The 14,760-nt window shown below is 31.6% G+C and overlaps 1 protein-coding gene across 1 annotated transcript in view; it reads right to left on the bottom strand.

Annotated features, from left to right (window-relative positions):
• Positions 1-1,505: 1,505 nt before the first annotated feature.
• LOC140435495 (uncharacterized) overlaps positions 1,506-14,760 on the bottom strand; it is a 119,006-nt gene continuing 105,751 nt past the window's right edge. The window contains exons 11-14 of the mRNA XM_072524233.1: positions 12,184-12,361; positions 8,995-9,370; positions 4,658-4,898; positions 1,506-1,759 (exon numbers count right to left, since the gene is read on the bottom strand). Coding sequence (XP_072380334.1) covers positions 1,636-1,759; positions 4,658-4,898; positions 8,995-9,370; positions 12,184-12,361 — 919 coding nt within the window. The 3' untranslated portion in view covers positions 1,506-1,635. The remainder of the gene's footprint in view (positions 1,760-4,657; positions 4,899-8,994; positions 9,371-12,183; positions 12,362-14,760) is intronic.

Here is a 14,760-nt window from a genome sequence, read left to right as displayed (position 1 = left end):
TGATTTCTCTTTTTGTTTTTAGATGGCGTAGTTACGTCCGTATATAGTTATTTTAATAACTATTGTCTAGGACGGGGAAGATTTTTGTTTTGGTTCAGAGCAGTGACTATACCGTTCTGAAGAGACTTAAGAAGGTCGAAATACGTATCAACGGTTGTTGCTGCACTGTATCAAAACAAAAATCTAATACCGTCATTCTGTTTTGTTATTTACTTCGTTGGAAGTACGAGAAACTGAATTCACTACGAATTTTGACTAGGATGAACGGCTTGTGGAATGCAATTTTAGATTCCCTTGCCGAGTAATTCATCCAGCTGTTTGTTTCGCAAATTTTAGGAAACACAGTGGTTAAGATTTGAATTCGGTTTCGCTAAGTAGAAATCGTTTGATTTCTCTTTTTGTTTTTAGATGGCGTAGTTACGTCCGTATATAGTTATTTTAATAACTATTGTCTAGGACGGGGAAGATTTTTGTTTTGGTTCAGAGCAGTGACTATACCGTTCTGAAGAGACTTAAGAAGGTCGAAATACGTATCAACGGTTGTTGCTGCACTGTATCAAAACAAAAATCTAATACCGTCATTCTGTTTTGTTATTTACTTCGTTGGAAGTACGAGAAACTGAATTCACTACGAATTTTGACTAGGATGAACGGCTTGTGGAATGCAATTTTAGATTCCCTTGCCGAGTAATTCATCCAGCTGTTTGTTTCGCAAATTTTAGGAAACACAGTGGTTAAGATTTGAATTCGGTTTCGCTAAGTAGAAATCGTTTGATTTCTCTTTTTGTTTTTAGATGGCGTAGTTACGTCCGTATATAGTTATTTTAATAACTATTGTCTAGGACGGGGAAGATTTTTGTTTTGGTTCAGAGCAGTGACTATACCGTTCTGAAGAGACTTAAGAAGGTCGAAATACGTATCAACGGTTGTTGCTGCACTGTATCAAAACAAAAATCTAATACCGTCATTCTGTAATATATATATATATATATATATATATATATATATATATATTAATATATATATATATATATATATATATATATATATATATATATATATATATATATATATATATATATATATATATATATATATATATATATATATACTTATCCCCTTCATCTTTCAGTTAGTATCAATCCGGTCCCGAGGCTGTACATTGTTTCTTTGAGCGTATTTGTTTTTACGATTGGTAGGTTGCTAACCTTGCCAATCACCCTCCACATTTTATCCGGGTTTGGGACCGGCTGTGGTAACCGCAGCAGAAGACGGCAAAAGACGGTTCCCCAATAGGAAGACAATCAGTAGGAAGACCACGAAAACGATGGAACGACAACTTACTGGATACACATTGAAAAACAGACAGAGTCATGTCTATATAAGAAGAAGATCTTACAGTTAGACATATAGATCCGTTTATGTTGTGCCTTCAATACGTACTCAATATTCAATATTTATATTTTATAAACATAAACCTTAATATCTTAAAAGAAACAAAAATACCTATCACAGAAACGTTTTTATTTTGTAAAAAAAAATATGTACAAATTTTGTTCACAGAACATAATTTTAAATTACTGGTTTACGAATAAACTTAAACTATGAGTACTTAAATATATAGAAATGTAAGTTTTATACTCTTTCTAATTTCTCCTTATTATCATCAATTTCATTATTTTGTGTTTCTTCATTTTTTGATTCATTTTCATCATAATTTGATTTAGTTGGTTTGGGCATCTCATATCTCATCAAATTTCTGCAAAATAAAAAACAAATAATTATACAAAATTGTAATTTAAAGAACTTTAACATTGGACTAAGTGTTATCTTTTATACCGGATACCTTTTATACATTTTAATATTTTAAACGGAACAGATAGAGAACATTTTATATTGACCACAGTGTAGGTTATCTAGTTAGAACAGGAGCACAACAGACACTTCATTTGGTTTCAAAGCATTTCTTTTTAGCCGATCCGTTCAAAAATATCTTACTTTCTCGATTAAAATGGTAGTATCAGTCGAGGTAAGAGTAGGTATTTACTGTCAAAAGTTATTATTACGGATTTTTGATCGATGAGTACTTGGTTGTGTTGATATTTTTTTTTTTGAAAAAGACCTGCTTCGTCTTATAAAAATGAGTCAATCAATTACAATAACATTCTTCTTGTAGGAAGAGGAGGAGGTTCTGTCATTTTGGTCATCTGTCTTCATCTGTCTAGCTGTCCAGCTGTCATATTAACGTTTTGGAGATCTTAGACGTTTTAATTCTGGTATTTGCGTTTTGGACCACTACGCAATTAGATCTGGAGCCATCCGTATTACGTGGTCCCTCGAACAGCGGTACCTTGCTCTTACCCATCTGACAACGTCCTGCTCTTTCAATTTTCTTAGAGTGTCCCCATTACGTATTCTACCATTTGTGGTCCCCTCATTGTTCCTAAAACTTTCATCTTTTTTGTTTCTCATTTTAAATTTTGTTTCTGATGTTTGGGTTCTAGTCTTAATAGCGCAAGTCAATATAAGCCTGACACAGGTCTTATAAATTTACATCTTAATCTTTGTAGAAATGTATTTATTTTTACATATTAAAGTGGAGACGTTGTATTTTTACCATCGTGTACCTTGCGCCATTAATCAGTAGCGCACATTGAGTAGCAATTTGTTTATCAGTAAGAGAACAGAGCACAATATCTTTTTCATTTAGTTTATGGTTTGGTGTGGGTAGGCGTTTTTGTTTATTTTTGCATACTCGTGTACCTTGAAGTCAAGCTGCATCTTGAACCTTGCACCGGCTTAGGATACAATACGTTGCAGTGATTTTTGTTTGTTATAAATTGAAATTTATCATGCCACCAAGCAAAACAGTTATTCAATGAAAACCAATAGACTTATCGGAAAATAAAGTTTTGAACTTGAACTTAGGTCCTTGGTGAATTTAAAAATAATGTTTTAAATTATTTATAATTCGAAAACGATTAAGTTTATGAAAAAACTACAGGAGACATATTTTGATGAAAATGATCCAAAAAATGTGTCTGTGTCGAAAAAATTGATTCTTGTACCGATAAGTCTTTTGGGCCATTTTTATTTTAAAACATTTTTTTAATCGTTAATGAAGTGCTTATGACAGGAAGGGCGCTCGGGCTGCGGCGTGTATGAGAGAGAGAAACAAGATCTAGGATTGCTGGTTTAAATTCTCATTTTATAAATGAGCGCCCGCCCTGCCATACCTGCTTCGTTATCAATTAAACAATAATGGTTTAATAATTATCTATACACCAAGGATGTTACCAAGATGATTACGCCTGGAGAGCAACATAATCCAGCCAGAGAGGCTTCTGGCCCGTAGGATAAATGTTGCTCGATGGACGTAATCATTCGTTAACACCAGTGGTACACACAAAATACGCATATGTATTTTGTAGGTGCAGTAAAATAAAAAGTAAAAACGTCTTAATTTTAGTTTTTATATTATATGAAATGAAAAATAAAATCTTTTACGAAAATTGATGCGATCCTTGAAAAATTATTAAAGTTAGATCTGCTAGAAAAACAAAACAGGAGAACGGAAGACAAAATCGACACAATTACTAAAAAGATGGCAGAACGAACGAAAGAAACAGATATTTAACAGAAAAGAATCAAGAACTTTAAACAAAACTACAAATTCAAGAAAGAAAGGTAGAAGTATTAGAAAGAGAAGTAAGAAAAGAAAAAGAATCTGATTATCCAAGGCATAAAAGAGATCGAAAATGAAGACAAAACGCAAATCACACATAAAATATCAGAAATTTCAAGAAAATTACAAGTAGAACTAAATACAAATCAAGATATTATAGAAATACGAAGACTTGGTATCAAAAATATTAATAAGAATAGACCGATCCTCACCGAACTCAAAAATTTGACTAAAAAGAAGGAGGTCCTCAAAGAAACAACGAAATTAAGAAAAAACATATTTATAAATGAAGACTATCCAAAAGATATACAAATTCAAAGAAAGGAACTTCGCAAATATCAAAATGGAGCAAGAGAGAAAGGTCAAAATGCAGGTATTTGTTCTAACAAATTGCTTCTAATTGGAAAATTATTCACGTTGAGTCAACTGCAAACTTTATTACAACAAAAGGAAGCTACAGTAACAGAAGATTTGAAAAAGAATAAAGCTAGAAAATATGGTTATAGATCCCTCGGAGAATTTTTCAAGCTTTAGTCAAATTAACGCTAGAAAGCAAAGTACAAAAAATAAGGCTGAAACAGAAAGGGGCCACACTAGTGACAAAAAGAGTGAATCTACTTCAGCGACTAGTAAATAAATAAAAATATGAATAAGTACAACAAGAAGAAGAAAAATAAGAAAAGGTGGAAAAAGTGTTGAGTGACCTGAGGAGTAGGCAGATTGGGACCTTAGTGCCGTTTGAAGGTTCTTGTATTTGTGGAGAACAAGACACTGGTACGTGACCAGTGAGGGGGGGTAGGCAGATTGAGACCCCGAATTCGAACGGAACCATATCCCTCTTGATAATAGCTTCAAAGTGGGTGCCGAAACGTCGAGCTTTAAATTCTGCTAAATATATATATAGCTAAGATATTAAACAAAACCCAACAATTACGTAAATCTATAAACTTTGATTTCTATGTATATACTTACAGAATAACCAACGCTAATATAGCAAATATGCTCATATTAATGAAATAGAAAATACCATTGTTGATATTTATTGTTGCATTATATATTTGAGGATAAAGGCTCATAGAAATTATTCCCGCTAGACTGTCTAGAACTCCAGAAGCAGCGTAAAGTTTTCCCAATTCTTGGCGCTCCACCATGAACGACATTAGTGATCTAATCATCGATCCAGAAAGGCTACCAAAACAACTAGTAGTATATGCTGAAAAGTAAAAGGGATATAATTAGATACATTTACTTTTTTTCTCCAAACTTTGTTTCACGTCATTCTATGTCTTTGCTTAGAATTTCCCTAACCGAGCTAATACTATGAAAGCTACAAAAAAATACATTGACACTCACAAATGTAGACACATTACTTTTAAACGAAGAATAAATTCTTACAAATGGCAGTTTAAAAAAACAAAATGGCGGACAAAAAGGTTTATTAAAATCTACCGAATAGATCCGGAGATTAACCAGCCAGTTTTAAAAACGTAGTTTTTCTCAAAATCTTTAATCATCGCATCTAGTCGACCGATTTTAATAAACCTTGATACATTTTGATTTGATTTCGTTTGCTCTATCATAGTTTACCACAATTTGTCCAAGAAAAATAATATTAAAATTGTTGTGACTGAAAAAAGTAAAAAAAAGGTAATTTTTGAACAATTTTTTCAAATGTCCGTAATTTTGTTTTTTTTTTTAATTTTGTAATATGTAATAATATTAATAAAAAAGTCCTCCCCGACTGGGAATCGAACCCCGGTCTCCCGCGTGACAGGCGGGGATACTGACTACTATACTACCGAGGACATGACACAAACGTATTTCAAAATTGACAGTTCTGGATCATACAGTGATTTATTGAGATTATTATTTTGAAATACAAAAGACTAATATAATTATGAACATTTAATAAATAATACAAAACATATCACACAAATAAAAATATTAATAAATATTTTATTATATATATATATATATATATATATATATATATATATATATATATAATATTATATGTATATATATCTTTATATAATATATATAATATTAAATTATATATACAAAAGGAACATTTTATATTCGAGAGAGGAAGAGAGAGAAAATATATCTTCTGCCTCTCTCTTACTCATGATCTTACATATGTAATGATTTCACAGATTCACTCCCATACAAATTTCCAACGTAGAGCGCGCGTATAGAAGTATAACTTCAAAAATTGTTGAAAATATGCCATTTTTTAACATCCTAGATGGTAATAGTACCTTAAATGAAGATTATACGAAAATGATGTATGTTGTACTTATTCCCATAGTAAATCTTGAGTTTAAAGCACCAAACGTAACGATGTTATGCATGAAAACAAAAAGGAGGAAAATATATTTTTTTGCAGCGTAATGTATTAATCTGTCAACATAATAAGCGAGATATTGGCCTTCAGTGTCTTCTATATCGTAAAGGATATTGACAATAAATTAACTATTCTATAACTAACTATATATAAAACATAAATTGGAAAAATTTTCAAAAATGACTATATCAATAAATTGACTTGGATTCTCGATCGAACCTCCGAACAGTAAACATATCAGCAATTAGCGATAATTGATATTTAATATTAGCTTGTTAGTTTGGAAAAAATAAGGAATTTTTTGATTCAAATGTAGAATTTTGTTTATATCTAAAATTAAAACGAAGGTGCAGCGTAAAAGTGTTACTTCTTCTGGACTAAAAACTGTAAGTTTGAGTTTTCTATTTAATCTATAACAAATTAACGGTAAACAACTATTTTGCCGATTTGGCGTGTGGTTAATTATCAGTCCTTCCGGTAATGATCCATTATATGCACCAGGGCCGTATTCAGGTTATTTAGCCCAAGCATGGAAATGGATTCAGCAGCGGGAACTTTCACCATGGACAGTTCTGGCAATCAACTTGTAAAGCAACCATCAAATTTATATTCTACAGCTCTTAATCAACCTACAAATAAATTTACAAACAAAAAACAAGCAATTCTACTTCACTCACTGCCAAACTCTAATATCGAAGTTTACCTTAATGCAGTAACTTCTAAAGTGGATTCCAGAAAAATACATTCTAGTTCTAAAATTAAAAATGATCGTATTTGCATCTTCTTCACCAGTGAACAGACAGTCGATGAGTTTTTAGCAAACGACAATGGAATTGTAGTAATTAATGAAGAACGTATTCAAGCTCGAAGACTAATAACTCCAAATGAACGATTGATTCTAAAGTATGTCCAAGTAAAAGTAAGAAAACTGCAATATCTGGGACATGTCATGAGGGCGAGCGTTATAACTTGACGTAATTAATAATGTAAGGAAGAATACAGGGTAGAAGGAGTCGCGGGAGAAGACGCATCTCCTGGTTAAACAACTTGAGAGCTTGGTTTAACTGCACTTCTGCTGACCTCTTTAGAACAGCGGTATCGAAAGTGCAAATTGCCATGATGGGTGCCAACCTTTTTAGAGGAGATGGCACATGAAGAAGAAGATGTCCAAGTATTCCGCACAGCGTTATAGAAAAACAACTGAAAAACTTAAGCATACATCTAATAACTCCAATTGACTTTCTCAGGATAGGGACTTCAAATCCAGCATTCAAGCATATCTTGAATTTCCGACGAACACTTTTATAGCGCCAACTAATTTCGATAAATTACCTTATTCTATGTTAATTAACCATGAGGATAACCCCTATCGAATTTTCTTTTTCATCGAAAAGCAATCTAGCTACTTATGCAAGCAATAAGGATATTTTGCATCTCAGTGTCCCAATAAAAATAATCAGACTCCTTCAAACAATACCCAAAATATTGTTCATCAAAACTCTTTACAGGAAATACACCAATCAGCTTCCCTTTCGACAATTTTTTCTACACATGCCTCTCCTACTGAAACTGAAACTACAGTACAAAAATCAGCTCCTTTGTCGATAAATTCCTCTACACAATCCTTGCTTACTGAGGCTGAAACGTCTAGAAAAATCATTACCTCTCAATTAAATAAGCATACTCCGATAAGCTGCGACCTACCCAATATGACTCAAATGGATACCTTTGATCTAGATACATCCTCATCCCAGGACCCTAAACTAAACCTATCTGAAATAATATCCCCCCAATAAGAGATAACGAAAATGTCTTCATTGAATCGAAGCCACGAAGCAAAAAACCATAAACTCAACAAGAAAAAAACAGAAACCTAGTAGAAGATCTTGCCAAATGCACCAGTCAATTCTTCAAAGAAAACTTCATAAATGAATACTTAACACAGAAAGAACTTATTGACTTCTTTAAAAATGCGCATGGTTCTTCAGATCCTCTCAGTATCGCCTGAATTTACTCGGAGGATATCAAAGGATTGATAGACTTTCTAAAGAAAATACATCCTATGTTAAGTCCAAGATATCTTAAATCCCGTTGTTCTAGAATTAAAAACAACATTACAGAACAAATTTTAAGTAATACTTCTACGGATAATCCTAGCGATTCATTTGCGGAGACTTATTAACTAAACTATTTTTAATTCTATTATTTAATAGCACCTAAATGGATACCGTACCCATTTAGAAGATCTTAAAGATCTTAAAATTCTTATAAATAAATTTCATCCATCCATCCTATGTTTGCAAGAAACACATTTCAAAGGAAATTCGTGTCACAATCTTAAAAACTTCATGTCCAGACTACGATTAGGACACACCAAGATCACACATGATTTCCTACTACAGAAGTAACCCAAACTTGTAATACGCGTGTGATAGTGATCTAACAGTACATCACTTATTAGTGGAGTGTCCTTTATATGCATTTGAAAGACAATATGAACAGTTACCTACAACAATAAAAGACATTCTAAGTGAACACAGTGACCGCAATCGTACCATACTTTTTTTTGGTTTCCTCAGGACTAATTAACAAAATCTAATTGTTCTCTTTATTTTTTTTTATTTATGGTATCTGTAAAATCGACCATTGCTAATAACCCTTGTGGTTGAAGTAGTTTCAAATAATAAAAAAAAAATAGACTTGAAAGTACTATGAAAACATTTACAGATATCGAGTTGGTTGGCAGTAACCAACTTTAAAAAATTAAAATTAAAGACAGAACACTCAGCAATCACAATAAATTTAATAAAACAGCAAGGTAGGTATTACAAAAATACTGAATATAGAAATCTTACAAGTCCTCGGTTAATTTTTAGATGAAGTATTAAATAAAACGGAAAATGTATTCTAGGAATTTTGATGGGTGATCCAATTAAAACGTTTAAGAATAATTTAATCTTACCTGCTATTACAAAATAACTATTAGTTGCCAATGCCAACAGGAGACTTGATGCAGCAGCCGTTAAAAATGACAACAGGGTAAGCGGCAATTCTTTGATTTTTAGTTTCTTATATAAAACTGTAGTCCCAAACATGGTTCCTATAATGGATACAATACTGCTATAGCAGCTAGCGTACGTAATTTGTGGTAACGTCCAGGAAACTTTTTCTCTTACATAAAGCGTTTTGAGAAGAAACTCTCCTCTTACAGCAAAGGAACAAGTCGTAGTGATTGCCGTAAATATAAGAACATAGTGTCTCCCTTCCCTCTTCTTAAACGGGACTTTTAAGATCTCTGTGATATTTATCGACGAAACCAATTCTTTGCAAGATGGCATCTAAAAAAATATAAAGACTAAATATTTATATAGAATAACTATGGGATATTAAAAAATAGAAATAAAATCTACAATTTTGTCGTGCACGTAATTTGGCATTTCGAGACCAATTTTTCCAGCAGGATGGGACAACTTGCCATACTGCTGTCGCAGTTTCTTAAATTTTTTCAGGGACATTTTCAAAACAAATTCATTTCACGATTAACTGACTTCCTCTATCCTGCACATTCTCCAGACTTAACATCTCCAGACGCATACATTTGGGGCATGACTAAAACTGCTGTTTTTAAACGGGCACCACAAACCATCAATGAGTTAAAGCATGCCATTAGAGCCTTCTTCGCAGACTTAAGAAAACCTTTACTCCATAACATTACGATAAATCTGGAATATCGGTATAAAGTCTATCTTGAGAAAGGAGGAGCTCATTTAAAACATGTTATAGAGTGTCAATAATATGTATTTTTTGAAACAATAAAACAATTACAAGTTAGTACTGCTTATTTTGGGCTATACTGTATAATCTCTCTCCTACGGCGCTACTGCTCACGTCAGGCCCTGTCATTTCCCAGAATCGGTTTCCAAGCATCCCTTTCCTTGGCTAATCTCCTCCAGTTATCCACCCTCATGATCTCTTTAGTATGTTAGGTTCATTTCTTCTTAGGTTTAGGTTCTTTCTTCGTTTTTCTACCGGTTCCTTGAATGTTCTACTGGCCGACATCCACCATAGTTCTACTAAGTGTTCTAAGCTCCTACTAGGTGTTCTATTATTATCTATTTTTATAAGGTGACCGCCAAGTGCAATCTTTGTATTTTTTCATAATCGACTATAGAGGATTCTTTGTAATATTTGTATTAATATGGTTTATTGTTTTTTTGTGTCATGATCCATGTTTCTTCGCCATATGTTGCTATTGGTCTTATGATGGTTTTATATATTTTGAACTTTACTTCCCTATGGATGTCATTGGCATTTTCTTTAAGAGACTATTTCTCCATTCCTCGTCGGCCCTGGCCTTACCTTCCAGTGGGGTTGGTTACCCAATCTACGGTAAGGTTGCTCAGGTTTACCGCGGTTTACCCGTGAACCCCGACTAATTAGACCGGTGATAGCATCCGGAGTAGAAGTAATATGTCTTACGAAAAAAGATGAAAAAAAAAACTAAGAACAATTGAAAAAAAAATTATGAGAAGAATATACGCCCCAATAAAGACAGAACAAGGAAAATATAGAAGACTCATGAACCATGAAATAAGAAATATTGCTGAAGGAGAAGACATAGTCAAATTTATTAAGGCACAAAGACTGAGATGGTTTGGACACATACAAAAAAGAGAAACCTTAATTAGGAACATAATAAACTGGTTACAACCAACAGTAAATCATCGCTCAAGGAATATTGAGCGATATTGAACCTATACTCTACCAAGAGTCATCGGCCCATTTATATATATATACATATATATATATATATATATATATATATATATATATATATATATATATATATATACATATATAATATGTTTTTTATCGGTTGGAGTCAACAAAAGGGGCTGCTGGTAAACTATTCTTTATGTCAAGCTTTCAATTGTGTTTACAATCTTTATCAAGAGCTTCTAAAAAAATACAAAAAATCTTACAAAGTGAAACTAAAAAAATAAATTTTAACTCACCAAATAAAATTAGTTTTGCTTGTAAATCTAAAATGCTAAATATCTTAAAAACTATTTTAAAAAATATCCAATGAATGTTTCTTTAAATTTAGTAATTTTGAAAAACTTTTTTAACAAAAATAATTAAATTTATAAATTATTTAGAATAGCGACCAATTACAAATAAGCCTTAATGTCATGAATGCCAACTTACAATTTTCATTTTTGACAATTATATTGAAAAAAAAAAATAAAATTTTGTTTAAAATTCTTTTTTATTTAGTAATAAAAAAGAAGATTTATTCATCATTGATAGATGTCTAAACAATGTAACAAGTATATGGAATATTAAATTAAAATGTTATATTTTAGTGAATAAACTATAGAGAAATAATATAATTATAAATTTTGGTTAGATTTTGAATTTCTGATCTTTTGTTTAAATTATTATCACTTCTGCTAATACAAACCATTTCTAAAAAAGTCCTTTTGAATGTATTACTTTCATTACATAAAATTTTAATCTTATCAAAATCCATAATAATATGGTCTTTGTCGAGTACATGGTCTGCTAAAGCACAAGATAATATAATGCATAATCGATCATGTAATTATTAACTATTAACAAAAATGAAATATATATGATGACAAGTATGAATTTGATGGTTATATGATCTTTACAGATATGGCCGTCGCAGTTGATATTTCTTTGTCGATAATAGTGTTTAGATAACATAAACTTACATTATACGTCATAAAAAATTAAACAAAAATCATTAAAACATGTTTGTTAATAAATTCACTGTAGGAATAGAATATATTATACTCCATAGGTCCTATTTAAATAAAAAAAATTGAAAACTTGTAGAAAAGCGTTGATTGACACAACTGAAACTTAATAAAGACCAACATAATGCTCCGTCGCCGCAGCTTATTATGTATGAAACAGACATTCATAGTGAGAATGATCATGAATCAGTAATATATATTACTTTTAATATTAATTTTAAATTCTTTTATAGAAACTTATTAAGTATTCTGTCCATTTTGTAAACATTTTACATACCTAATTTTTCAAGTGTATAACCGCCTTCCAATATCAAATAAAGTGTAGATAGACATTTTTATATTTATAAGATAAATTTATTAATACTTACCCTAGTTTCAGTGTGAAGAGATTCAGGTAGCAAAATGATTACGTACAAAACACTTATAACTAACATTGTGGTTGATATTAGATAGACCATCGTATAACTAGTAGCGTACAATAGGTAAGAAGAAGCGAGACTTGCAATTATATTGGCAAAGGCCATCGATACATCATAAAGTCCCATTCTGCAAAAATAGATTTTTATGAGTATTTACCATATAAAAGATAAATAACGTTATATTCATACGCACTATAACTCCAGCCAATAAAAAATGAAATGAGTCATACGCGTGATGACATAAGTTTATCGTATAGATAAATTTCTGTAAGAAATATATCCAAGTGTTGCTACGCCACTGGTAGCAATTAACTTACACGTCTTAAATTTTACCTGGATAAATTCTCTAGAAAATTCTCATGAAAGTCGAAAATGTATTCAAAAGATATTTTTACCCACAGATTAACTTTCTACGAGCAATTCCCAAAATTTCCCTCTTTAAAAGAATTCAAAAGGTGGGTTTTACCTACCTCTGTATAAAAATATCGAAGTTGTCCCCCGTCCCCCGCAAATCCCTTGGAATAGTCAGGCATTAAAATCAGAATTTTATGTAGTTAGTATAAAATTGTATCCCAGCTGAGCTGTTCGCTTCTTTGAACTTTCGCATATTAGTTATTGTTACATAGCTTATAGTTAAAAGCTGAAGGCTTATTCTTAATCAAGTATTCTAATATTGAAGAAAACATCCTTAGTTGAAGTGATAATTATTAGTAACATTTTAATCTGTGTCAGTGCGCGTGTAGTGTGTCGCTAGTATAAGGTGGACATTGATCGGCGGTTTTATTTCAAGAACTTGTGCTAAAATTTTGGCTAGATATTAACTTAGTTGTAGTAACATTCAATTATTAAACTACGTATTGTGTACACTCTTGTGTTCTTATTTCCCACGCCAGTGGGTGGTCCTTCAAGTTGGAAGTGATTACATTACTTACTACGCTCTAAATGGTAGCAAGATCGCCATCCTAATTTGTTGAACAAATGTCTGTTTAATTCTACCAATTTAGGTGCTCCTGAGTTTTATCAAGAAGCGTGTCAGTAGCGAAGAATTTATTTTTTATTTAGCGTATGGCATACTAAGAACATACAATTAAAAGCAATAGAAAAGGTTAAATGTTGTATTACAAATAAACATCTAATATATTAATATACATAATCTAAAACATTTTCGGTCGCATTCAGGAATTCAATCTTCTTAATTTTTCTTGCTGTTCTGTCAATATATTACCCTCCCTGTTCAGTTTCTGATAAAATTTTCTTATCTCTTTTGGCTTACTTAGTTCTTGTATTTCTTGAAGTACTTTGTTCATATTTTCTCTATTCTTTCTACGGTGGATTTTCTTTTTTTCTTTACGTGGTTTTTCATATTCCTCCTCTGCTTGTCGAGTTCTGTTCCCCTGTTGCATCATTAAATCTGCTCTGTGTTTATTTTTGTTATAATCTGACATCTGACAAATCAGTTATTCGTTCTTGTTTTTTTTTGTTTACCTTTCATGCCTAGTAATTCTTCAGCTGCTTCTTTCATGACGTTTCTGTACCCTTCTCACTCTTCATCTATGTTTTCATGTTTTAGTCTGTTTTCTAGTTTGATGTTTATATTTTGTTTATATTCTCCATTTTGTTCGCATCTTTGAATCCTTGTACATTGTGTCGTTTATCTGTAGAATCTATTTACTTTTTTATGTTTAAAATTCTGGCCTCCACCCTTTTCGACAGTCTATCTATCATATTTATTGTAAGTCGGTCCGGTGATTTCCAGGTGACTTTATGTGTATCTTTTCGAGCAAAGATACAATTACACAATCGATTCCAAAAAAACTACTATAAAACAGAAGACCTTTCTGAAATCAGAGCATCAAAAATATTAAAAATTCGTTATTCCTCAAGCACCAATTTTTTTTATTTTGTCCGACTGTGTTATCATTCCTGTTCCATACCATGCAAGTTAAATGTTTACTTTGTATTCCAGTTCTTCCTTTAGCAAAATTTTCAGTTTTTTATTGAGCTTGTAAAGTGAAGGTATTTGCTTCATTGCGAAGTTGCAGCAACCGTTGATTTAGCTGCTAATTCAGCTGTTGATTCATCGGTTCTGTCTTTATTTTGATGTGTAAAGACATAATGTCAGGACATTGATTAATTCCGCTATTAAATAGACAAACTCAGATATTTTGACACTCAAGAGAATTAAATTTTTCTTAGAAATAACCTTCAAATCTTGATAATTGCCTTTTGTTCTGGTAACTGACGACTACATAGGATCAGTTGCGGGAAGGATTGTATTTGTAATAATATGATTTAAGAAAACTTATTTTATAAACTAAACCTAATGTATTATTTTTATGATTATAAGCAGATATATAATATTCTATTGTTACAAGTGACTAGCTAGGAAACATACAGTGTGTCCGTAAAGTATGGAATAAATTCGATATTTCCTAAATGAAAAGCCTTTTTAAAAAAATCAAAAACTTATTCTTTTGTCGATTTTTAAATTTATTGTTCTACATTTTACAATAAAATTTCATTATA

This window comes from Diabrotica undecimpunctata, chromosome 1 (assembly GCF_040954645.1).
Source record: "Diabrotica undecimpunctata isolate CICGRU chromosome 1, icDiaUnde3, whole genome shotgun sequence".
In the NCBI taxonomy this organism is placed as follows: Eukaryota; Metazoa; Arthropoda; class Insecta; order Coleoptera; family Chrysomelidae; genus Diabrotica; species Diabrotica undecimpunctata.
The sequence above is the reverse complement of the archived record's forward strand: the minus strand, read 5'-3'. Positions and strand labels throughout refer to the sequence as shown.